A 25,566-nucleotide genomic window follows, 5' to 3' on the forward strand; every position below is an offset into this window, starting at 1 on the left:
ATTACGATGCCACTGTGGGTGATCAAGGAGATCGACAAAATTCAGAAGGCCTATTTGTGGGCTCAGGTTAAAGCTATGACCAGTGGTCGAAGTTCGCTCTCCTGGTCGCGGGTGTGCCGGCCGTTGGAGTACGGCGGTCTTGGCATAAAGGACTTCCGTTTGGCCGGGCTGGCCCTTCGTCTTAGATGGCTATGGTCACAGCGGACCTATCCTACCAAACCTTGGGCCAATCTCCCGCTACACCACAAGATGGAGGTCATCGCCCTTTTCAACGCATCCACCAGAATTGAGGTGGGCAATGGCTTCTCCACTCTCTTTTGGACTAACCCATGGATCGATGGTAAATCCATCAAAGCATCGGCACCTGATCTGTTCGTTTGCGTTCCACCTTCTGCTGCGAAGTTGAGAATGGTAAGGGAGGCGTTGCTAAACCGGAGATGGATCAGTGATATTTCAGGCCCCCTTTCCATCTCTGCATTAGCTCAATGTCTGTAGCTATGGACTCAGCTTGATTCATACAGTTTGAGCGCTGTTGAGGACCGTGTGGTTTGGAAGTGGATGAGCTCTGGCCGTTAATCGGCCAAATCGGCATATCATATCATGTTTCAGGGCTGCATTCCCTTTGAGGGTGCTAATTTGGTTTAGCGATCATGGGCCCCGATGAAGGTGAAGTTCTTCACTTGGCTAGGGCTCCATGGCCAGCTATGGACAGCGGCACGGAGGCAACAACAAGGGCTGCAAACTGATGGCACATATGCACACTGTGCTCAGGATCCGGAGACCACTACCCGCCTTCTCCTTCATTGTATGTTTGCGAGGGAGATTTGGTGGCGGCTTCTGGGAGTTGCGGCACTTGATGACACGCATTTGATCATGGATTGGTGGCTAGATCTGTGACGTCGTGTGGCCAGAGAGCATTGAAAGGGGCTACACTCCTTAATCCTTCTCATCTGCCGGAGAATCTGGCTTTCGTGTAATTACATCGTCTTCAACAACAATCGCCTTTCTACTGATTCCCTGGTGGCCATCAACCAGGCGGACATGGACTTGTGGTGTCGGGCAGGGGCTAAGAACCTGTCCTATCTCATGGAGCAGTTGAAACTTTTTGGATCAATCATTTGAACTAGTGCTATCTCCGGTCACTACGGTTGCCTCAAACATTTGTAATCACCACCTGTAGTGTCTTGTGTCCTGTACTCTTTGTATAAAAACTTTTGATCTCCTCCTTAATACAAAGATGCGCAACTCTCCTGCGTATTGGAGAAAAGAAAACAATGAAACAACAATGTGTAGAGCATTTTCAGTAAGCCCTGAGTGCAGACTTGGTTGCAGTATTATGAAGTCTGCTCGTCAGCAGTGTGACCAGATAGCAATCACTTCAGGACATGTTTGAAGTTAGTGCTTCGAGTACTTGGAATATAAGCATTCCGTGCTGTTTGTAAACTAGCATATGAGCTCCTGCAAATGCTGCATACGCTGTGCTACTAGCTGTTACTTTATCTTGGGGGTATATAAGAGCTCTTCTGCGCCAACTTTCATGTTGGGACCTGATGCAACCTTGATAATTTTGTTGTCGAGAACTGAAACCTCGACTATGAACACACCACAGACAGGGCGATGGTCTGAAAATTTCGACTCCCCGCGGATGTAGGACAGCTGCACTATCCCTTCACCGTGCCAAAGAATCCGGTCACACCTGCAAAATGTTTTGGTTCATCCAGCACTGAACATTTCAGTACCCCCACACAGTTCAAAAACGCTGTATGCTGAAAACTGAACCAACTGCAGACATGTTCTGAAGTCACATGATCATTGCATTTGTCATGCAGGATATGTGCCATCAGAGGCCTTACCATGCTGGTGTTCTCCTCTTCTTCTTCGACGCCACGTCGTCGCCCGCGTAATTGTCTGAATTCCAAGAGTACTTGTATGTCGGAGCAAAGAGGATCTTGCCCTCGTTCCACCCTCTGAAAACTCCACTCTCTCTTTCAGTCTTGAGCTGTTCAGTCCAGGACGCCAAATAAACATTCGCAGAAACTCTGACAGAGTATGTGCAATGCATTGTTGTCATAAATGGAGTGACAGTTAATCGGTTAGTTTAGTTACCTGATCCTTCTCGAAGAGAGAGCCCCAGTCGTTGGCCTCGACGAGCTTCTTCGCCTCCGAGTAGCTCAGAGCAATCCGGTAATTCAGATCGCCCAACCAGATCACGCGGCTGCAACCATTTTCAGTTACAATTCTGACGGCACATATGCAACCCAATGCATGAACAGTCAGTGCCACTTACTCGTGGTCGAGGATTCTCTCTGGAATCCTGCACCCGGATCGCTTGCAGAGCCGGCGGAACTGCGTGTTCTTGAGGATCTCGACGACGTCGGAGTTCCTCCTGAGCTCGTCGCCTTCCTTCTCCCCGGACGCCAGGTGGCTGCACACGAAGCACAGGGTCGTCTGGTGCAGCGACATGCTCACGGATATGCACCCCTGTAACCAAACACACGATGGTATTTGATGGCGACGACGACGACGACATGCCATGGCATGGAGTTTCAGACAGTTGAGCTGCAGTGAACTGAATTAGCTTGCTGACCTTGTTGCCGAGGTAGCCCATGATGCCGCGGCCGACGCAGGAGAACCGGACATGGCCGACGTGCGGCACCAGCTCCCGCCTCACCCACACCGTCACGAACAGCCCCACCATCTGCTTGCACGCCATCAGGCAGTACCTCTCGCGCCGGCTAGCCGCCGCCATCGCCGCTGGGCTCTTCGCGTCGGACACCGCGAAGCTGCTGCTCCTGGCCTCATCCACGACGACGACGTCCTCCTCCTCGTCTGACGTCGTCGTGTCGCCCTCGACGGCGTGCGCGTTCTTGCTGCCGCAGCCCATCAGGCACGGCGCTCTGTACGACCTGCGGGGCGGCTCGACGGGGCAGGTGCACGACTTGAGCCGGCGCCCGCGGGTGATGGCGGCGCGGCGGACTTCTCTGTCTCTGCGGGACGACTTGTGGAACCTCGACGGGTCGAGGGGACTGGAGCTGGAGACGGGGGACGCAGAGGCCACCGTGTCTGCCGACTGGCTGAACGAGCAGCTCGCTGCAGTTTCAGAAGCGGCGGAGGCGTAAGCGCCTGGAGATGGAGACGGGCGGTTCAGCGCCTGGTTGATGAGGGCGAGCCATCTCGCCGCCGGCTCGTTGTCCTCGATCACAAGGACGTTGCCGGCGTTGAGGGGGACCACTTCTTGGAATCTGCAGTCCAAAATGGCGGGAAAGTCTACCAAGTTACGACTTCAAAATAGCTGAGGTGAATGTTACTACTCAGGGCATGGATTAAAGTTGAAATTTGCCATGGTACATTAGTATGGCGAAAATCAAGTTTTTCGATATTGGAAGCTTTATTAACTCATAACAAGGAGATGCAATCGTATAAGAATTTGCTCTCAATCTCTGTATAACTAAGATACACATAGCTTAAAAGATAAAAGAAGGAAACCGCCAAACACCAAGAAAAAAACAATCTCAAATGTATGGGTAAACTTGAGACAAGGGAGGATCAAGTTCCATCGGTATTTGATTTCCCAGGACTAAAGTAGCTTAATGAGTTGACAACTATCGGCGTGTTAGTTGCGAGATGATTGTCATTAGAATTGGATCTTAGTGTGCAAGAACACCACACGAAATAAGTCGTCATTAATATGCATGATAGGAAGCTCAAGATCAGTAAATTAAATGCGCTGAAAATCTCTTGTGGTGCAGGAGATGTGCAAAACGACAGAGATTTAAGCCCAAAAGGAAACGTGCCAGATACTGTGATGTTTAAAGTTGTGCGTACGAAAACGACAATGGAATCTCTATCTGATAGAAACTAAACATTATGTAATTTTGTGGTGTTTTAAGCTGTGCATACCCTAACACATAAATGTCTGAGTAGTCATCAGAAGGAAGGAAATCATTCAGACTCAGACCCTTGTTAGGGGTTTTTCCGGCTACGTTCCATGTTGCTGCAAATACCCTGTGAAAAGCAGAGAATGAAAGGAGTAAAGACCTAAATTTAATCTACTGACAATAGGTTACTTGTGACATGGAGTGCCGTGAAGATTGGAAAATTGGTGACTTATTGACAACTATGCTCACCTGAAAGCCTCTGTATGGGTACAACTGGTTGTTGCAGGAGAATTGAAACCACTGAATTTTAGACTTCTACTTTCTGTTTGGAACAAGATGAAGGTAAGAAAATGCAAAGGAAAACCATGATTAGAATTCAAGGTCAAAAGAGTTAGATGATACATGGAAAGTAAAACTAATTAATGATTGAACGTTGAAGATTAGAACTAATGGAGCAAGCTGAAATAGATAGATACCGGAAAGACTTCTGAAGGAGGATGAGGACGATGCTGACGGGGAAGCCAATGATGCTGGAGACTCTTTCAAATCAACTGAAAAACCAACATTAGTGTTTGAATTTGAATTAATTTAAATCCAGGTATATTTTTATAACATGCAGAAACTAGTATGCGCCCACTTCTGAATTTGAAGTTAGCAATCACGACCATGCCCCAAACTAGTATGCATCGAGCTTCAACTTTCCAAAGCACACAAGGCAATGGATTCTTTTTATCATCATGGATTACAGAACAGAGAAATATGATTGTTTTGACGTTAGAAAGGATGTTGTGAACCCAAGAACCAACCGGTGGAGTTGATGGAACACTCAGTACTAGGTCTCGGCGAGGCATTCCCATCCTTCGCACCAAGAACTTTTGGAAAGAGAAACTGAAAATGAGAGAGTAGATAAACTGACTAGAACTATCTCAAATGACGAAACTTGCCTGAAGGAAGGGATAGAGAAGGTGTTACCTTCTTCCTTCTGCTGGTTTTCTGGTCCATTTATGCACTCAGTTTCTGCTTCCAGCATCAAATGCACAGCTTTTGAAACAGAGTAATCCTTAAGCAATGAACATAGCTAATGCTAATCCAACTCCTGCAAAAGTTTTTTTAGAGCAAGTCAGGTAGGTAGAAGGTTTCATGTTCCACGAAACCGCATAGCAAGTCTAGTGATCAAAAATAGGAAATCAATGGTAGCCATAGGAATCAAGACTTGTTCTTTTGGAGAAAGACTGATAGCAAAAGCGATTCAAAGCCACAACACAAGAAAGTGAACAGGCACCAACAACCCATTTAGAAACATGACTTAAATAGTTGTACAAACCTAACCGCAAAACAATTTCATCAGATCACCGAGTAGGACAGTTTATATTTTCTAGAAGACGTCCCAAGATAGATGAGCAAACTGAAAAGTTGAACCGAGCAGACAACAAAGAAAACAATGAACAACCGGGAAATATCGTGACTAAAAAATTTTATTGTCGCAAAAATACAGCATAACAATGATTAAAAATCTAGAGAAAGCACCAAATGAGGTTTTGTTTTACCAAGAATGGGGCGTAGACGACGACGAAGCATGTATGGTCCACCCTCAAAGGAACGATCTATAGGATGGGTATTTTCTCCAAAATTTGTATAGGATCGAGAGTGGCGACTAGAGTGAGCTGAATAGGGGTCTTAATAAATTTTTTACGAAATTAATAACATTCTCCTATTCGGTCACCTAACGTACCTCTACAAGAGAATCACAACAGAACGCAACACAAATACACAACGAAAAAACTACACCTACCCAAAAAATACAGAGATTCCGGAGAAAGATCAAGAACTAAACTTGAAGGTTTAATAAAAAGTGGGTCTCATGGTTGGAATCAAACACTAGGTTACACAGCAAACCAATTCATGACTCGTTCCCACATAAAGGTTGAATCTTGAGAAAAGATCACTCAAGGATCCAGAGATGAACACCGGGTGAAGAAGATCTCCAAGATGACGGTCTAAAGGTAAGGGAATTCAAGACCCTATTACATATGTATGTGTATATGAATTTTATGCCTTTAGCATGAAGAAGAACTAAAAGTGCATCTAGGCCCCCTAAGTGGGTTTTGACTTATTGATGACAAACGATTAAGGGACTAATGGTTTACTGAGTTTATGAACAGGTTTTAAGTCACATTGGTTAAGATAAGAGTTGTTGGCGTCTCTCAAAAATAAAAGAGAAGCGACATAGTTACTCAATAGATTTAAATTTATTTTATTTTGAATTTGAGTTAAGGATGGCCGTACTATCAAGAGGGATATATATTGATAGACTTGAAGATATCTCAGTGCTCAAAATATCCTTTTAGGACCAAAAGATGAGAGACATAATCACTCGGACACTTGGAAATAGTTTTTGTTGTTTGAGCCCGGATACTCTGGACTCTGTCCAGTTGGCCGGAGTCTCCGAATGAGACTCCGCCATAGAGTCTCTGTTTGAGTCGAAGAAACTCAACCCGGAGTCTCCGGGTTGGCTCGGATACGCTGGGGTTCTGTTAGTGGACAGAGCCTCCAAGTGAGACTCCGTCGGCGAGTCTCGGGTAAAGTCGTGTATGCTCAACTCAGAGTCTCCGGGTTGGCCCAGATACTCCGGTGTTCTGGTTGCGGCCGGAGCCTCCGAGTGAGACTCCGCCAACGAGTCTCGGGTAAAGCCTTGTGTGCTTAACCCGGAGTCTCCAGGTTAGCCCAGATACTTCGGTGTTCTGTTTGTGGCCGGAGTCTATGAGTGAGACTCCACCAGAGAGTCTCGGGTAGGCCTTAAGTGTGTTACCCGGAGTCTCCGGGTTGGCCTGGATACTCCAGGTCCTGATGTCTCCGGACCCTCCGGAGAGGCTCTGAACAGTGTATTTTGCCTAAGTCTTCGTGTGTTACCCGGAGTCTCCGGGTGAACCTGGATACTCCAGGTCAGTTCAAAATAGACTGTAACGGCTAGTTTTTTTGAAGTGAGCTATATATACCCCTCACCCCCTTTGTTGGGGTGCTGCTGAACCAACTCGTGCACACATACTTCCAAAGCCATCCAATAGCCTTCCTAACTCCTCTAGAGTACAAATTTGTGCAAAATTTGGAGATTAGGGTTTGAAAAGTGAGATTGAGTGCTAGAAAGCAAAAATTCCATTTTTGAGCACTTGAGGTCATCAACGAGCTTTTGATTAGCATTCTTTTCTCTTGGAGCTGTGAGCTCCTAGACGGTAAGGCGTCACCCGGAGAGCACCCAAATTTGTGGAGTACCGCGGGAAGTTTGTGTTACCCTCGTTGATTTGAGTAAGAACCCTCGCTTGATCTTTGTGGTCGCTTGGGAGAGGAAAGGGTTGGAAAAGACCCGGTTCTTTGTGAGCTCATCAACGGAGACATAGGCATCTCTTTGTGAAGTGGCCGAACTTCGGGAACAAATTCTTGTCCATTTCATTTTGTTGCACATTAACTTGCTTTAGTTAATATTTGGGGATATTTCCCGATCTACTCATTAGTGTGCTTGTGACTGCAGGGTGTTGGTGATAAGGTACTTAGACCTCCTCTAGAACCTGTGGTAATCCTTGGAATCACTTAGATTTACTCAACAGTTATTCAGTTTCGATTTCCTATATAATCCGAAGTATCCGGATAAGACTGGAGTATTCGGATTCTGTATAACCCGGAGTATCCGGATCCAGTTATCCGCTGTCAAGTTTTTAAATTGTAGGAATCGCCTATTCACCCCTCCCCTCTAGGCGACATCTCATACATTTCAATTGGTATCAAAGCCTAACCTCCTGCAAGGCTTCACCGCTTAGAGGATTTGAAGATGTCAGCATCTGGAGAGAAAAGCCCGAGGAGTCCGAAAGGTGAGACTTCGAGTGGTGGCTCAAGAAGGCCAATGGATTCGGGCGACGCTTCAACAGCTGGTGGCTCCAAAGATAGAAGGGGAGTTGAATTTAATTTTGATTATAGTAAATTGAATTCTCCGTCTAACAACTTCATCTCCGTGCCTTCCAGGCGTGCGCCGTTCTTTGATGGCACACATTACGCGGCTTGGAGGCACAAGATGAAGATGCATTTAATCTCGCTCCATCCGAGCATTTGGAAGATCGTGTGTGTAGGTCTTGACTTTCCGGCGGAAGACATTGAACTCACACCCGAACAAGAGCAAGCAATCCATCGAAATGCTCAAGCAACAAGCGTTCTCCTTAGTGCCTTAAGCCCCGAGGAATTCAACAAGGTGGATGGGCTTGAGTAGGCTAAAGCAATTTGGAATACACTCCAAGTCTCCCATAAAGGCAACACTAGTGTGAGAGAGTCCAAGATAGAATTGCTTGAAGGAAAATTGGGAAGATTCGTTATGGAGGACGATGAAACCCCCCAAGCCATGTATGACCGAATGATGGTGTTGGTAAACAAGATTAGAGGGCTTGGAAGTGAAGAGCTTGATGATCACAAGGTGGCGAGGAGGTTGCTTAGAGTCTTTACATCAAGAAATCCCACCTTGGTCACACTAATCCGAGAAAGAAGAGACTACAAGAGGCTCACTCCAAGTGACGTACTTGGAAGGATCCTTGCTCATGAGCTTATGGAGGAAGAAGCCAATGAAGTAAAAAATCTTGCAAAGCAAAGCTCAACCTCCAAGAACAAAGAAGTAGCCTTCAAAGCAAAGAAGAGCAAGCAAATCGAATAATCAAGTTCAAGTGAGGATGAAGACTCGGATGATGAAGAAATAGCATTCTTCGTAAGAAAATTCAAAAAAATTATGAAGAAGGGTGGCTATAGCAAATACAAGAAATACATGCCCAAGAAAAGAATATCCAAGAGGGCATGCTATGAGTGTGGTGAAGTTGGTCATTTCATCGCTGAGTGTCCTAACAAGAAGAACAAGGACAAGGAAGAAAAGAAGAACAAGACTTTTAAGAAGGATAAATATAAGACCCATAAGAAGAAATACTCGGATCAAGCTCACATTAGAGAGGAGTGGGATTCTAACTCCGACTCCAACTCCGATGATGAAGGAGTCGTCACCATTGCCATTTGTGCCCCTACACCGACAAAGTCACTTTTTGGTGACATGAGCGACGACGATACGCCCAAGTGTCTAATGGCGAAAGGGCGCAAGGTAAAATCACAACCTAAGCTTCTAGATAGTGATAGTGATAGTGATAGTGGTAGTGAAAGCATGTTTAAAGGTCTTAGTAAAAATGCCATATCTAAATTAAAAGAACTCACGAAAATAATAGAGAGTCAAGAGGAGATCCTCGAGAAGTAAGAAGACTTGCTCATCCTTGAAAAGGAGAGAAACCTTGAACTTGAGGAGATCCTTTCTAAAGAGAAGAAGAAGGTTGAGAAATTGACCAAATGTCTTGATTTGGCCAATGTCTCTATTACTAGTCTTGAGAGTAAAAATTCTACACTTCAAGAGAAACTATCATGTTTGGATGAAACTCATAAGACTCTTGAAATGCAAATTGATACTATTAAGAATAGCACATCCATCTCTAATGATGAAAACTTACTCTCTAGTTCCTCCCCTAGTAATGGTTGCTCTCGGTGCTATAATGTTGATTTAAATGCTTGTATTGCTAATGTCGAATATTTGCAAGCATTACAAAAGGAAAATAAGAGACTAAATGCTTTGGTTAAGTATGGATGCATCAAAACTTACAAGTCCAAAGATGCACCATACAAGACCATTGAGATCAAGGACAATAAGCAAAAGAGAGGCCTTGGGTTTGACATGCATACAAGCAAGATAAATGAGAGTGTAGTGATCAATGGCAAGGAGTGCCTCAAATTCATCAAGGGAGGCAAGCAAGTTGATCATATCTCTCAAGCAAAGCAACCGAAGATCCATGCTCACAATCTACTTTCTATGCTTCTTATATGCTCAAGAGGAACCACCGTGGTAAAGTGGTTGCTCTATATGTTGGTACCCGCACAAAAGATAGAGTTGTGAAAAGAAGTGTGTGGGTACCAAAAGTACTTGTCACTAACATGAAATGACCCAAACAAATTCTAGTACCTAAAGCAAAAGCTTAAAATTGTTTTGTAGGCATACTCCTCCGGTGGATCAAGTTAGGTGCTTAATAGCGGTTGCACAAATCATATGACCGGAGAAAAGAGTATGTTCTCATCATTTGAAGAAGATGGACGACCACATGAAAATATCATATTTGGTGATGATGGAAAAGGAGAGGTAATTGGTTTAGGTAAAATTGCCATCTCAAATGATTATTCCATTTCAAATGTCTTGCTAGTTAAATCTCTTAGTTACAATTTGTTGTCCGTTTCACAACTTTGTGAAATGGGATATAATTATGTTTTTACCAATGAGGGTGTGATCGTCTCTAGAAGGGATGACGCCTAAATAGCTTTCACCAGTAGATTGAAGGGTAAACTTTATCTTGTTGATTTTTCAACGGATGAAGTGAGGCCTAAAACTTGCTTGATTGCTAAGTCTAGCATGAGTTGACTTTGGCATCGCCGACTAGCTTATGTTGGCATGATGAATTTGTCTAAACTTCTAAAGGGGAGCACATCCTAGGACTAACAAATGTTTCTTTTGAAAAAGATAGAATTTGCCGTGCTTGTCAAGCGGGAAAGCAAATTGGAGCTCCTCACCCCACCAAGAATGTAATGACAACCACAAGTGCATTGGAACTTCTACACATTGATTTATTTGGACCAATCACCTACATAAGTATTGGTGGTAACAAATATGGCTTAGTTATTATTGATAATTATTCTCGTTTTACTTGGATATTCCTTTTGCATGATAAGAGTGAAACACAAGCCATATTCAAGAAATTCGTGAGAAGGGCTCAAAACGAGTTTGACGTGAAGATAAAAAGAGTGAGAAGCGACAACGAAAGAGAATTCAAGAACACACAAGTTGAAGAATTTCTTGATGAAGAAGGAATCAAGCATGAGTTCTCGACACCTTACTCCCCTCAACAAAATGGGGTTGTTGAGAGTAAGAATATGACTCTCGTAGAGTCAGCAAGGACAATGCTTGATGAATACAAGACATCGGATCAATTTTGGGCGGAGGCCATCGACACCGCATGCCATGCCATCAACCGTTTATACCTTCACAAGATTTTGAAGAAGACCGCCTATGAGCTTCTAACCGGTAACAAATCAAATATATCTTACTTTAGAGTCTTTGGTAGCAAATACTTAATTCTAAATAAAAAGGCTAAAAGTTCTAAATTTTCTCCTAAAGTAGATGAAGATTTTATGCTTAGTTATGGATCAAATGCCTACGCCTACCGTGTCTTCAACAAAACCTCCAGTTGTGTTGAAATTGCGCGTGACGTGATATTTGATGAATCTAACAGCTCCCAAGTGGAGCAAGTTGATCCTAATATTTTAGGTGATGAAGAAATTCCAAGCGAAGCAATTAAGAAGATGGCAATTGGTGAAATCAAGCCTCAAGAACCCCAAGAGCAGCAAATGGATCACAATGATCAAGCTCAACCATTTTCATCAACTCGAGTAGAGCCATCAACATCTATTCAAGATCAAGATCAAATTAATGATGACTCTAACAAGTTCCTTGATGATGATGAAGTGGAAGCGATTCAACCGCAATCCCAAGTGCCACATCCAAGAGTTCATCAAAGCATCCAAAGAGATCACCCAGTGGATAATATCCTTGGTGATATACAAAAGGGGGTAACTAATCATTCTAGAATTGCAAATTTTTATGAATACTACTCTTTTGTTTCCTCTTTGGAACCATTGAAGGTGGAAGAAGCACTTGGTGATCCGGATTAGGCGATGGCCATGCAAGAATAACTTAACAACTTCAAAAGAAATGAAGTATGGTCATTGGTGGAAAGACCCAATCAAAATGTGATTGGAACCAAATGGGTCTTTCGCAATAAGCAAGATGAGAATGAGATCGTAACAAGAAATAAGGCAAGGTTGGTTGCTCAAGGCTTCACACAACTAGAAGGTTTGGATTTTGGTGAGACTTATGCTCCCGTAGCTAGACTTGAATCTATTCGAATATTATTTGCCTATGCTACTCAACATGATTTCAAGTTGTATCAAATGGATGTGAAAAGTGCCTTTCTTAATGGACCAATCTCCGAATTGGTGTATGTCGAGCAACCACCCGGGTTTGAAGATCCCTCATATCCTCATCATGTGTTTAAACTCCATAAGGCGCTCTACGGGCTTAAGCAAGCACCTAGAGCATAGTATGAATACCTTAGGGATTTTCTTGTCAAAAAGAGCTTTGAAATAGGCAAAGCCGATTCTACTCTCTTTACTAAAAATATAGATAATGATTTATTTATTTGCCAAATATATGTTGATGACATTATATTTGGTTCTACTAACAAAAGTTTTTGTGAAGAATTTAGTCAGATCATGATAAAGAGATTTGAGATGTCAATGATGGGAGAGTTGAAGTTCTTCCTAGGATTTCAAATTAAACAACTTAAGGAAGGAACCTTCATATGTTAAACGAAGTATATCAAAGACATGCTCAAGAAGTTTGACATGGAGAATGCCAAACCCATCAAGACTTCTATGCAAGCAAATGGACATCTTGATTTAAATGAAGATGGCAAGACGGTGGATCAAAAGGTATATCGCTTCATGATTGGTTCTTTACTTTACCTTTGTGCATCTAGGTCCGATATTATGCTTAGTGTGTGCATGTGTGCAGGATTTCAAGCTGCTCCAAAAGAGTGCCATTTAGTGGCTGTTAAGAGGATTCTTAGATATTTAGTTCATACCCCTTACCTTGGCTTATGGTATCCTAAAGGTTCATCCTTTGACCTTTACGGCTATTCGGATTCCGATTATATCGGTTGCAAGGTGGATAGGAAGAGCACCTCAGGGACTTACCGATTCTTGGGTAGGTCCTTGGTGTCTTGGTCTTCAAAGAAACAAAATTCCGTAGCTCTATCCACCGCCGAAGCCGAATATGTTGCCGCGGGTGCTTGTTGTTTTCAACTCCTTTGGATGAGACAAACATTGAAAGATTATGGCTACAATATGTCTAAGGTCCTACTTTTGTGTGATAATGAGAGTGCCATCAAAATAGTCAATAATCCCGTGCAACACTCAAGAACCAAACACATAGACATCCGTCACCACTTCTTAAGAGATCACTCAACAAAAGGGGATATCGATATTCGCCATGTGAGAACCGAAAAATAACTAGCCGATATCCTCACAAAGCCACTTGATGAGCAAAGGTTTTGCGAGTTGAGAAATGAGCTAAATATCCTCGAATCTCGCAACATGGCTTGATATGTTGCATGCAATTGACTGTTCTAGCTTTATAGTTTTGGTAGCTAGATTTTTGCAAAAATCTCCATGTTTGCTATTTTAAAAAATCATTTGATTCTTGATCTTTGATCATAGCTTGCTACTTGTGATCGTTGTTATGTACTATTGTTTGTTGGCTGATCACAAGTGGTAAGAAGTTCTTATATGTCCAACATTCCTTCTCTCAAAATTCTCCATCAAATCTCAGCTCAAAATTCAATCTTGTCAAGTTCCAGAACCCGGAGTATCCGGATGGATCCGGAGTGTTCGGATTCTGGACGACCAATTATTTTTCTGTTGAGTTGACAGAACCCGGAGTCTCCGGGTTCACTCGGATACTCTGGATCCTGTCACTCAACTCGGAGGTTCCGGTTCACCCTTCGGGAAGGAGTCTCTGTCTCGTGCTTAACTCCAACTCGGAGTCTCCGAGTCAGGCTGGATACTCTGGGTCATCCATGCTTTTTAGCCTTCCCCGAGCAGCACACCTCTTATTCAACCCCAAAATACCTCTTTCATCTCTCCCTCTCCGTGAAAAGCCTCCTCTGGCGATTTCAAGCATCCTCCAAGGATTTTGCAAGTTTTTCTTCAAATCTATCTCAACTCTAGGCCGGATTCTCCGGGGTTCCCTCCGAATCGATCGTTGGTGGTATTTTTGCCCTAAAAAGGTACTTCAAGAACTTTTTCACCCGATCTCTCAAATCCTCGATCTAGAGTTCGAGTCCTTTGGTAGATATACTTCATTTACATCATAGTATCACATACTCAAAGGATATCGCAATGCCTTGCTCCAATCTCTCATACCCTAAATTCTTGCTCCGGAGTATCCGGGTTCACCCGGATACTCCGGGTCAGTGAATTTTTCTGCAAAAGCCTATTTCATTGATTCCTTCCTGAGTAATCTTTCTAGTATCTTAATATGTTCATCCTCTGGTGTGTCTCAGGATTTGTAAAGATGGGACAAGACAAGGGCAACGCTTATCAAAGAAGAACTAAAGCGAAGTTTGATCTGCTTACCCAATCTTCTCCTCATCAAGCAGAAGGAAGTGAGAGTAGCAATGGCAGTGGCCATGGAAGTGGTCTTGGTCGATCTCGATTAGTTGTTTGGAAAGTACCTCACTCATCAACAGGGATTCATATTAATGAACCTATTCCCACAACAACTTCAACTCACGGGAGATCAAAGATACAAGCTATGAGAGGTAGAGGAAGAGGTGCAGCGAAAGATTGAGGAAAAGGGAAAGCTGCTACTTCTGGCTCTTGGAGTCAACATCATGAAGAAATTGAAGAAGAAGAAGTTCCAATGATGAGTCCTTTGAAGCTTCATCGACCCATTAGACTTCACACAACAAATGACATGCCAAAGCAAGTGGTTAATTACATGAAGAGAGCAAGTAGAGTCAAGAAAGAGATATGAGGACCCTTTTCAGTATGTGAAGAATGTATCTGATCATCGTTTCTGGAGTGACTTTCAAGAAGATTTTTATGAAACAGTGATCCTTACAAAGAAGAAGCCAATCACTCCTATACAATAGATTGATTGAGACTACATGGCCAACAAAAAGATCCAACTTTCAATGAGGTGATTTCAGCTTGTGACCACAAAAGAATCAAGTCCATCATGGGTCTGAGATATGACTAGAGTGGAGAAGTAATTGCTCAATTCTATGCTACACTTTGGTATGACCGGGAAGAGAACCAATCCATGTTTTGGACTATCAAAGGAGAAAAGTATGAAATCTCATATCGAGCCTTCGCTCATGTTTTTGGCTTTGACATCCATGACACTCAGAAGACTAAGATCCATATTGAAAGTCAACTCTTAGAAGAAGACATGGATTTCATGTATTTGGATCACGGAAGAGTAGTTCATGGCATGGTCACCAGCTTGAGGCCTTTCTATAAATGCACGAACTCATTGTTTAGGGTCACCTTGGCTCCTAAAAGTGGAGATGCCACCGATGTACAAGGAATTTCAAGAAATCTTCTTGCCAGGATGTCCAATGAGGGAGATCCCTTCAGTGTGATTGATTTTATTTGAGAAAAAAATTCACACAGCATCTCACACTCCCAGCAGAAGCTACCCATATACTCCCTATATCATGTTCACGATTGAGAGAATCTCTCAGTAAAACTTCTTCAAAGAAGTGAAGCACGAGCCTTACAGAATGAGGTTGGTGAACAATAGATCAGCCACACCTCCTCCTTCACCTCCTCCTACAGCTCCAAGCGCTCACAGGCAAGCTTCACAACATATGTCTTCTTCGCATAGTTCTCCATCTTTCATAAAAAGAGCTCTCAAGTCAATTTTCAAAGTGTGCACTCACAACGCCATCAAGATCAAAGAGCACAAGGACAAAACAAATATGAGATTGAGGAAGATAGAAGAGAGTCAGAAAGCTATTTGTGCCAACTTGAGGATTGAGCCTCCTTGCTCTCCACTTGCCTCAGAAGAAGAAGTGAGTGAACCAGCAGCGTTTGAAACCCTTGGGCATGGTATGATGAGGCACAATCAATTGCAGCCGGGACCTCTCATGTCCAAGTTGATGATGATGAGGAGACAGAAGAAGAACATGTGCAAGGAGCCGAGGACAGCTCTCCAGACAACAATGATGGCTCCGATGATGATGGCGATGACGACTTCGCAACGGACAGTGATTAGTTTCTATTCGATGCTTCTCTTTCTTTTTAGTGCTTGATGCCAAAGGGGGAGAAAATGTAATCTCTTAGGCTGTTCATCTTCTCATGTTTATCTCTTTGAGTTTCTATCTTTCCGTTGGACATGTAAGACATATGTATCTATTTGTAATGAACTATGTGTGGTGTGGTAGTTGTTAAATTTGTATTTGTAAGTTAATTAAATTTGTGCTAGTGTGATGCCATGAGATGCTTTGATGGTTGTTTCTTTCTTTCTTTTGTTTGTGATATCTATTGTCATATGCATCACGTACTATCATGTTCACATACTTGCACCCGCGGATTCTAAAGATATAGGGGGGCTCTGGCAAAATTTCTTTAAATATGTGCATTTGATCTCAAACTCCAATTTCAAATCAATGCACACATTTAGGGGGAGCTCACCATAGATCTTAAAATTCAAACTCTTTAATTTAATTATTTCTTGTAAGCTTTAATCATGTTGTCATCAGTCACCAAAAAGGGGGAGATTGAAAGTGTATCTAGATCCCCTAAGTAGGTTTTGGCTTATTGATGATAAACAATCAAGGGACTAATGGTTTGCTGAGTTTATGAATAGGTTTTAAGTTCATTACTCAAAGAGATCAGCCCTATTTTAGATGGATTACAAATATTTACCTCTCAAAACTGTCATCTATTACATAGGCTAAGCATTCATCCTACTTTACTCTAAAATCTTAGCACAATGCTCTCATATCGGTGGCACAAAGGGCTCAAATGGCTGGTTCATGCTCTCCTATAGCCTACCCCTCTATTTATAGGTCAAGAAAATTTGACCCCAATTTTCCTAGCTTTTTTCCAAAATACCTCTCTCTTATAGTACACTCCTACCTATCACCAAGAATATTTTGGTTATTTTCTTCTCCATTCATCGGACGGCCTTGGCGCCTTCACGACTTGGCTTCGCCTTGACGCAAGCTTTATGATGGTGCCACACACTCCTCCAATCATCCCACGGTTTGAGGCCAAATCGCGGAACCCTAGCATGCTTCTCAAAGCGTGACTAGCCGCCACTTGCTTCCGCTTGAAGCAAGCGCTCTGATGATGACGCGTGTCCTCCGTCTTGCGATATTGATCGTCAGCAAGTCTCTCCCGCTCCCAATCCCTCGGGCTGCCTTGTCACTTGCACTGGTATCCCCTTCGCTTAACTTTGTTAACATGTCGTCTTCATCCTCCGTTTCATGCTTTGCTTGACCTTCATGTTTACAGGTAGGATCACCCTTGACTCCGTCCAGCCCTCCTTGATCATCCGGCACCAAACACTCGCTTTGCCCCGATCATCCATCGTCAACCACCAAGTTGCATCCGTCACCTGCACACCTTGAAACAAGCAAACACATTTCTCCACACTCCAAAATATCTCCAGGTTAGCACAAAATAAAAAACTTCAACTCAGAGCACATACTACAGAAAACGTGAATACCGGATGTTCTGGTGTGTTCTGCTCATGAATACTAGACCATCCGGTGAGTGTAACACTATCTGTTTCAGAAAATTTTTGCTCTCTGCAAGAAAAGGTCCAGTGAAAGCTTCCGGTGATCTCATATCCATCACCAGATAATCTGGCATGTGCCAATCCATGGAACCACCTTTCCACAATCTCTCTGCAACAAAAGGTCCGGCGCATTCTTCGGTATCCACAAACTCAACACTGGACTATCCGGTGTACATAATCAAACTTGGCGCCAAAAATCTTCTCTCTGCAGAAAATACTCCGGCGCTCTCTAAGTCCGTCACCGGACCATGCGGTGTTTGCTTGTATTTCTGCTTCAGCACTGAAAATGCTCTGGTGCTCACTTCACCGTAACACCGGACTATTCAGTGTGGTCAAGAACCCACACACTGGATGTTCTGGTGAGGCATAATTTTCTAGATTCTGAAACAGTCTGCTCCAATTCAAACTTTAGTTAGCTATAAACAAGATCACACACAGACAAGCTAATGTCAACCAAAATCATTTCAAATCCAGCGTTATCAATGGCTCATCAGAACTTGATGAATCTCCGGTCATGTGACACGAACAACCGGAGTCAATGAGCCACTTGTTCTCTAGGCCTTCACCTGCCACCTACATATAAGAAAAATAATATGTGGATGGCTCAGTACTAGTGTTAGTGAAAAACCTCTTAGGAATTTAGTACTGGGTCATCCGTCTTGAAGTGGTAAAAGCAGTTGCAGATAAAACAGGTCTAGTACGCTGAGGGCTAGTACCACGATGAGAAAAATGTGGTCCACCAAAGAGCTGAGATTCAAAGCCTCTTACACGTGGACCAAAACCACATGAGTCATGACAAAATCCATGCTAGACATAACCTCTAGTAAGAGACTGAAAAGCGCTAGGGACTTGTGAGTGGAAGCAAAAAAACTGCTCATGTACACCAACAGAGGGGTGGTACATGTCTCGAGTGCTTCACTCCCACTCACGTTGCTCATCTCTCCTACGGCGAAAGCAAAAACCAACCAAGTGACCCTCTCTCTAGCAGTAGGTGCAGTGGTAGCGTCTTTCGGGAACTCGTCTGCCAATCACTCGGGACTCTCTCACAGGCTCTCTCATCTTAGGCTGTGGAGCTCTCTTGGGTTATAATGCGAGTTTCTTTTTTGTGGATTGAGGAATGGGTTTCTTAATGGGTTGTGGTGTGGCATTGATTTTGAACTTATCAGCTTCTAGGGTAGTAGTTGGGGTGAACACAGTCTTACTTTCCCCACTGTAAGCCACCCTCTCAAAACCTAACCCAAGAGCCAAACCCACCTTATCAGCATACATCTTGGTCTTAGCCAAGATCAAATTTCATTTTCACTTTGCCCTTTGAGCACTTCTCCACCAGAGAAAGGAGGTACACATTTTTAGTCAAAAGCTTTTGAACTTGCCCTCTAACCCAGATGAGTTTGTCCTGAAAGATGATGCAGGTGGAACAATTTAGCTGCATATCCTTAGAACTCCCATCACTCTCCAATCTAGACTCTAGCTCATTCAGGCGTTGTCTTTTAGTTCAACATCCTTTGCAAGTATAGGGCAATTCTTACAAGCACGTAAGAGAGCAGACCTACATTCTTTCTCAAGGAGCTTCTTCTCAGCACTCTCAAGCCGACTGGTGACTTGAGCACATATTACGAAGCTCAGCAAGTTCAGCCATGACAATCAGGCAACTCTCACACTCCTCAACATCGAGCCTAGACCTAAGCAATGGAAGTTCAGTAGAGACAGACTCATATTTAGGCCCAAGATCCTTCAACTCACGCACAACTTTCTTAAGTAACCTATCCTGACTAACGAGAACATTATTCAAGGTATCAACTTGGATGGAAAGCTGGTCGTAGGAAGGTAATACCTCAGAAGGATCTAGCAAGGGGTCGCTGTTGTTATTGTTATCGTCCGCCATGAAGCAGAGGCCAATGAAGTTCTTGGCCTTCTTCTTGTTATTTGGTTGCGGTTCATCCTCTTCCGAGCTCTCCTTCTCGCTAGAAGAGGTGTCGATGTCGCTGAGAGCCACCACGAACACCCTAAAAGCTGCCTTGGCCGCCTTCTTGGCCATCTTATCGCGGTTCTTCTTGAAAAAGGGCTTCTTGTTCTTCTTCTTATACTTGCTGTAATCGTGTTCACCGTCTTCCCTCTTCTTGAGCTTGGGACAGTCCGCCTTGAAGTGAGTAGTGTCACCACACTCAAAGCAGGCATGAGAACCACCCCTCCTCCGGTCTCGATGGTTGTTATATAAGCGGGTGAACTTCTTTACAATCAGCGCAAGGTCCTTATCATCCAGCGTGTCCACCTGCTCCTCTGTGATAGAAACCAAGGAAGACAAAGCAAATCCACTTGATGAAGTGTTAGCACAAGAAAAGCCAGCAACAAACTGATTGCCACAACCAGGTTCGAAAACCAATGTCATGTTCTGAGACAGGGGATTTTCGAGACCGATCCGAGCCACCTTGGCTATCTCGGTGGACTTGAGCTTGCTGAAGAGCTCAACACATGTCAACGTGTCGTAACTTGGAGACTCTTCAATACTCGAGATCTTCAATTCCCATATACAACGATCAAGAGCATAGAGAAGGTTGATCGCTCTCTCGTGGTTAGAATAGGGCAATACACCAGTTGATCGAAGATTGCTAACAATCCCATCAAAGCAAGCAAACATCGCATCCAAAGACTCTCTAGGGCCTTGCACAAATATTTGGTATTCTTAGTTTTATGTGCTTTGGCGTCTAGCCTTAATCTGATTAGTGCCTTCATGAAAGACACTCAGAGTATTCCAGATCTCCCAGGTAGTACGGAGGTGTTGGACCCTATCAAACTCATTCTAACTCGGGCTAGTGAACAACATATTTCTAGCCTTATTGTTGGCCTCATACTGTTCAATTTAAATCTGAGTCGTGCGAGCAGCAGAGATCTCATAGTTGGAATCAACTACTTCCTATATTGCACTTCCTTGGCTTAGAAGATAAGCCTTCATGCGCACCTTCCAGTACGAAAGATCACGGCCATCAAATAGCGGAATCTTCCCACTTCTTTTCATATTGCCTACGGATCATAAAGCCAGTTAAGATCAATAAGTGATCAAACTAGCTCGAATACCAATTGTAGGATCAAGAGTGACGACTAGAGGGGGGTGAATAGGCATCTCAACAAATTTCTTGCGAAATTGATAGCGTTCTCCTATTCGATCATCCAACGCACCTCTACAAGAGAATAACAATAGAACACAACACAAATATGCAGCGGAAAAACTATACCTACCCAGAAAGTACGGAGACTCCGGAGAAAGATCAAAAATCAAACTTGAAGATTCAACAAAAAGTAGGTCTCATAGTTAGAATCGAACACTAGGTTGCACAGCAAACCAATCAATGACTCATCCCCACACAAAGGTTGAATCTTGAGAAAAGATCATTCAAGGATCAAGAGATGAACACCAGATGAAGAAGATCTCCAAGATGATAGTCTAAAGGAAAAAGAATTCAAGACCTTATCACATATGCATGTGTATGTGAATTTTATGCCTTTAGTATCAAGAAGAACAACCTCCCAAATTGTTAAAATTTCAGCTCAAGAAAAAAAACGAAAATCAACACCAAAGAGAAAAAATTTGCGCACAAGGTAAGGGAACTAAGAGAGGGAAACTAGAAGGAGGGGAATTCAAGTATTTGTAACAAAATAAACTTCATTACTCAAAGAGGTTAGCCCTATTTTAGGTGGATTACAAAGATTTTCTTCTCAAAACTTTCACCTACTACATAGGCTAAGCACTCATCCTCCTCTTCTCTAAAACCCTAGCATAATGCTCTTATATGGGTGGCACAAGGGGCTCAAATGGCTAGTTCATACTCTTTCATAGTCCTACCCATGTATTTATAGGCTTAGGAAACTTGACTCCCAAGTTTTCTAGCTTTTTCTCAAAATACACATCTCTTGTGGTACTCTTCTACCTACTACCGAGAGTATTTTGGACTATTTTTTTCTCTATTCATCGGACAACCTCGGTTCCTTTATGACTTGGCTTTGCCTCTATGCAAGCTTTAAGATGGTGCGATGTACTCCTCCAATCCTCGTATAGTTTTGAGGCCAAACCATGAAACCCTAGCATGCTTCTCAAAGCATGACTAGCCACCACTAGCTTCCACCTGAAGCAAGCGCTCTGACGATAACGCGTGTCCTCTGTCTTGCGATCTTGACCGCTAGCAAATATCTCCCGCTCCTGATCCCTCAGATCGTCTTATCACTTGCACAGGTATCCCATTCACTTGACTTTGTTAACACGTCGTCTTCATCCTCCGTTTTATGATTTGCTTGACCTTCACGTTTACAGCTAGGGTCACCCTTGACTCCGCTCGACCCTCCTTGATTGTCTGGCACCAAGCACCTGCTTAGCCCCGATCACCCGCCGTTGACCGCTAAGTTGCATCCGTCACCTGCATACCTTGAAATAAGGAAAGATATTTCTTCACACTCCAAAACATCTCTAGCTTAGCACAAAATCAGAAACTTCAACTCACATCACATTCTGCAGAAAATGTGAACACTAGATGTTTCGGCATGTTCTGCTCCTAAACACCAGACCATCCGATGAGTGTAACACTATCTGTTCTAGAAAATTTTGCTCTCTGCAAGAAAAGGTCCGGTAAAGCTTTCGGTGATCTGCAACAAAAGGTCCGACGCATTCTCCGGTGTCCACAAACTCAGCACCGAACTATCCGGCATACATAATCAAACTTGGTGCCAAAAATCTTCTCTCTGCAGAAAATACTCCGGTGCTCTCTAAGTCCGTCACCGGACCATCCGGTGTTTGCTTCCATTTCTGCTTCAGCACTGAAAATGCTCTGGTGCTCACTTCACCATAACACTAGACTATTCGGTGTTGTCAAAAACCAATACACCGGATGTTTCGGTGAGACATAATTTCCTAGACTATGAAACAGTCTGCTCAAATTCAAACTTTATTTAACCATAAACAAGATCACACATAAATAAGCTCATGCCAATCAAAATCATTTCGAATCCAATGTTGTCAATAGCTCATCATAGAGAAATTAAGCATATTTCAACATGGTTTTGCAATATTAGTTATGGAGGACTTTTACAGTACATCTAAATGAGTGCATGCCGTCCATTTTTTTCATCTGGTGGTTTAGATTAGTCCAATGATACTCTATCGCCCATCAGTATCATGGGTATCATTAAAGAGTATTATGAGTATCATAAGGGTAGGATTGGAAAAAAAACTATGATAAACTTGTAAATTATATGTTTAATTAGGGAAGATCAAAATGTTAGTTTATTCTTCGGATAAGCTTTCACTTATTCTGTTCATTTCATTTATTAGGGTTTCTACCCTCCGTCGGTCGGTCGATGATGGATGGCGAAGGTCCGAAGTCCGATCAGTCAATGACGTAATTACCCCTAAAGGTATCAAGATAATTACAATAATACCTACTAAAATAGACGGTTGGATCACAACAATGATACTCTCCATCATCTAGTATCATAGTATATTGTAAAGGTTCTCTAGTTAGGATACGATCCAATGGAACAGTAGAAGTTGACCAAAACAAGTTTAAAACAGCCATGACAAGTTCAAAATGGAGGGATACAACTGCTACTGATGGGTCATGTCATTAAGAAAATTGAAATTTGAAAAACATATTATAACAAACTGAAAATGAAACAACCCACGGGAAACTTCCTCAAAACAGTGGACAAACTGAGAAGACAAGTGGATGAAATTGTATTTATGTTCGCACAAGAATAGGCATATTCTACAAGCCTATATCCTTATTCTTTTGTAGATCGAAATGGCCATTGCAGGGAAAGTGCACTGTTATGTTTGTGATACTATCAATCAATGAAATTAAAAAAAAAGAATCATCGGAGAATTGGAAAAAGGAGGCCAAGAAAAAAATATATCACTTTGTCATGGCACAAAGGCAAAGTGGGAGACCTTTTGCAACCTGGGAGCAGCTTTACCTCTGGGAAGCATGAAAAACAGATGAATGGAGGGAAAACCAACGACGCTTCACAAAAGTTGGAGTTTGACAAGCTGTCTTCAAGTAATGAAAAGTTGCCAAGAACTGAATAAACTAACCTATGCAAACCAAAGCTGTCAATAAACTGCATGGTGCTGAATTAAGAATTCCTAGGAAACATCGATCCAAATTAAGGTAAGTGGTCACTCTAGGAAACACCGGAAGAAAATAGATGAAAGGTTTGAAACAGGATATTGGAGTAGTGAGTATAGAAAACCTCCAAAACCGTATCAGGCAGGTATAGACAAACAGGAACAAACCAAAACGGAGCATACTTTCATTCATAAATCATAATAGAGTAGTAAGCGAATGTCTAACCAATCGCCCTCGCACCAAAACCAAGAAGGGAGAAGACCAGACCACATTGATTCTCCAAGGCAGCCGTTTCGCAAATAGTTACCGGTCCCTGGTGGTAACCGTAGTTACCGTACAGTAATTCAGTATAAATCGATCGAATTTTGTTAAATTTTTGAATTTTTTTAATTTTAATTTGAAATTTGGTCGGTAACCGTTCGATTTATAAAAACGGTACTGATCAAATCGTTCGGTAACCGCTCGTTTACCGATGATATTTGTAACCGTGATTTGGAAGCATCCAAACCGAAAGGTTGAGAATCCAAGAGAAAGTAAAAGTATTCAGATTTTAGAACCATGAACGGGACGAAGAGTTGAAAACTGCAGTGTGACATTTTTGTTTGTCATACAAAATTGACCAACCAGTATCTCATCCTCTTTGCTGTCTTTGTAGAATTGTGAAGGTCCCAAGAGTTATATCGGGAACTTGAGGGCAACGTGAAGCATCAAAACAACATAGAGCGAAAAGCAATCTTACAGGAGGCAAGATATGACGAGTAAAATACTTGTTTAATTTTTTCGCAGTTTACCGACAGCTATTACCACTAAAAAATCTGGAAGATGAACCTGCGTACGTCTTGATGGAAAGCATGGGAGGCAGGAGGCTCCATGGAACCACAGAAGAAAAGCGAAGACGTAGAGAGGAGAGAGAAGACAGGCCATCGACGAAATGAACTCCAGTAGATATTGGAACGAAACCAAATCAAAGCATGGAACATGCAAGCATGAGAGGTTAATCGTGTTCATACCACAACGATCGAAGAAGCAGGACGGAAGCAGCCAGGTCGTCCCTGCTGATTCGGTTTCCTTTCACCTCCAATGTTCGGGGCCAGCCGCTATGGAGATGGAGATGGAGATGGGGATGGAGATGGAGAGAGGCAGAGGGTAGAGGCGTGCCTGCCGAATGGATGGAGGCGCCCTCGAGCTCAAACTCGAAAGAAACGGACGTCTGAAAGGGAAACGAGGGGTGAAACGAAATGAAAAAAAGGAGATAATTTAAATGTGATGGTGGTTTGGAAACCGCCGGCTCTGGAAAACATGACGAGCACAGGTCATCGTGGTTCGCGATCGCCTTGCCTTTTACCTGCCGGAGAGGTTGCGTTTGCCGTTGACGAGGAGGAATGGGAGGGAAGTGGCCGACGTGGGGCGCGGTGGTTGCTGCGGTTGCTCTCCGTCTGTCGCCTGTTGGAGGAGGAAACAATTATACTGTTTGCTTTTTCATTTGCTGGGTCAACTGTGAACAAAGACTTGTTTGACAGAGTTTTATCTATAAGAATTTTAAAACCGGTCATTAATAGTTTTAGAAAATTTTGGAACCAAAACTATGGACAGTTAGAGGATTTTTTATTGAGACATTTTATTTTTATTTTAAATTAAAAATAAATATTTAAATTATTTTATCATATTTTATAAATTTTAAATTCTATATGAACCTTAAAGCTATAGCTCTGATAAACGAGCTGCTCCGTAGATCTCTTGTTGTCTCGTGCGCTTGCAACAGCTAGCTGCTTCGTGCATCGCTATACAGGCTAGTGTTCATCTCGTCTCCAAGGTTCCTGCATGGACCACCTAGTATTCCTTAATTTGCTTTGACTTCCTGTTTTGTTTGGGATAACTATAGATGGCATGCATGCTTGCTGGTTGCATATGGGTGTTATTGGTTCTTTACATCTCTATTTTAAACTAGCGGATGTATAGAATCTTAAAATAAAATTATTTGGTGGTTTGTGTTTACTGTTGCAACTTAAACTGATAAGTGCAAATATACAATTTTATTTTAGTTTAGGAATGAAGCTTGACACTCCGCAGGTTAGTTCGATGGATATATGTTTTG

At 42.9% G+C, this 25,566-nt stretch overlaps 1 protein-coding gene across 5 annotated transcripts; it reads right to left on the bottom strand.

The window, feature by feature from the left end:
• Positions 1-24,699, bottom strand: LOC133906600 (type I inositol polyphosphate 5-phosphatase 10-like). 5 transcript variants are annotated; one of them, XM_062348549.1, is made up of 11 exons: positions 24,096-24,475; positions 4,851-4,974; positions 4,685-4,750; positions 4,355-4,429; positions 4,128-4,200; positions 3,901-4,005; positions 2,588-3,242; positions 2,288-2,481; positions 2,107-2,215; positions 1,854-1,999; positions 1-1,696 (listed from the first exon to the last, which is right to left on the bottom strand). In XM_062348549.1, exons 2-11 carry the CDS (start codon positions 4,906-4,908, stop codon positions 1,492-1,494), a joined length of 1,686 nt encoding a protein of 561 aa, XP_062204533.1. In that variant the 5' UTR covers positions 4,909-4,974; positions 24,096-24,475; the 3' UTR covers positions 1-1,491. The 5 variants fall into 5 exon arrangements, with proteins under 5 accessions (XP_062204533.1, XP_062204532.1, XP_062204531.1 ...); XM_062348547.1 differs by lacking the exon at positions 24,096-24,475 and adding an exon at positions 24,482-24,699 and having other exon boundaries at positions 2-1,696; XM_062348550.1 differs by lacking the exon at positions 24,096-24,475 and adding an exon at positions 24,482-24,699 and having other exon boundaries at positions 982-1,696; positions 4,685-4,766.
• Between the last annotated feature and the right edge of the window lie 867 nt (positions 24,700-25,566).

The sequence above is a fragment of the Phragmites australis genome, chromosome 23 (assembly GCF_958298935.1).
Source record: "Phragmites australis chromosome 23, lpPhrAust1.1, whole genome shotgun sequence".
NCBI lineage: Eukaryota > Viridiplantae > Streptophyta > Magnoliopsida > Poales > Poaceae > Phragmites > Phragmites australis.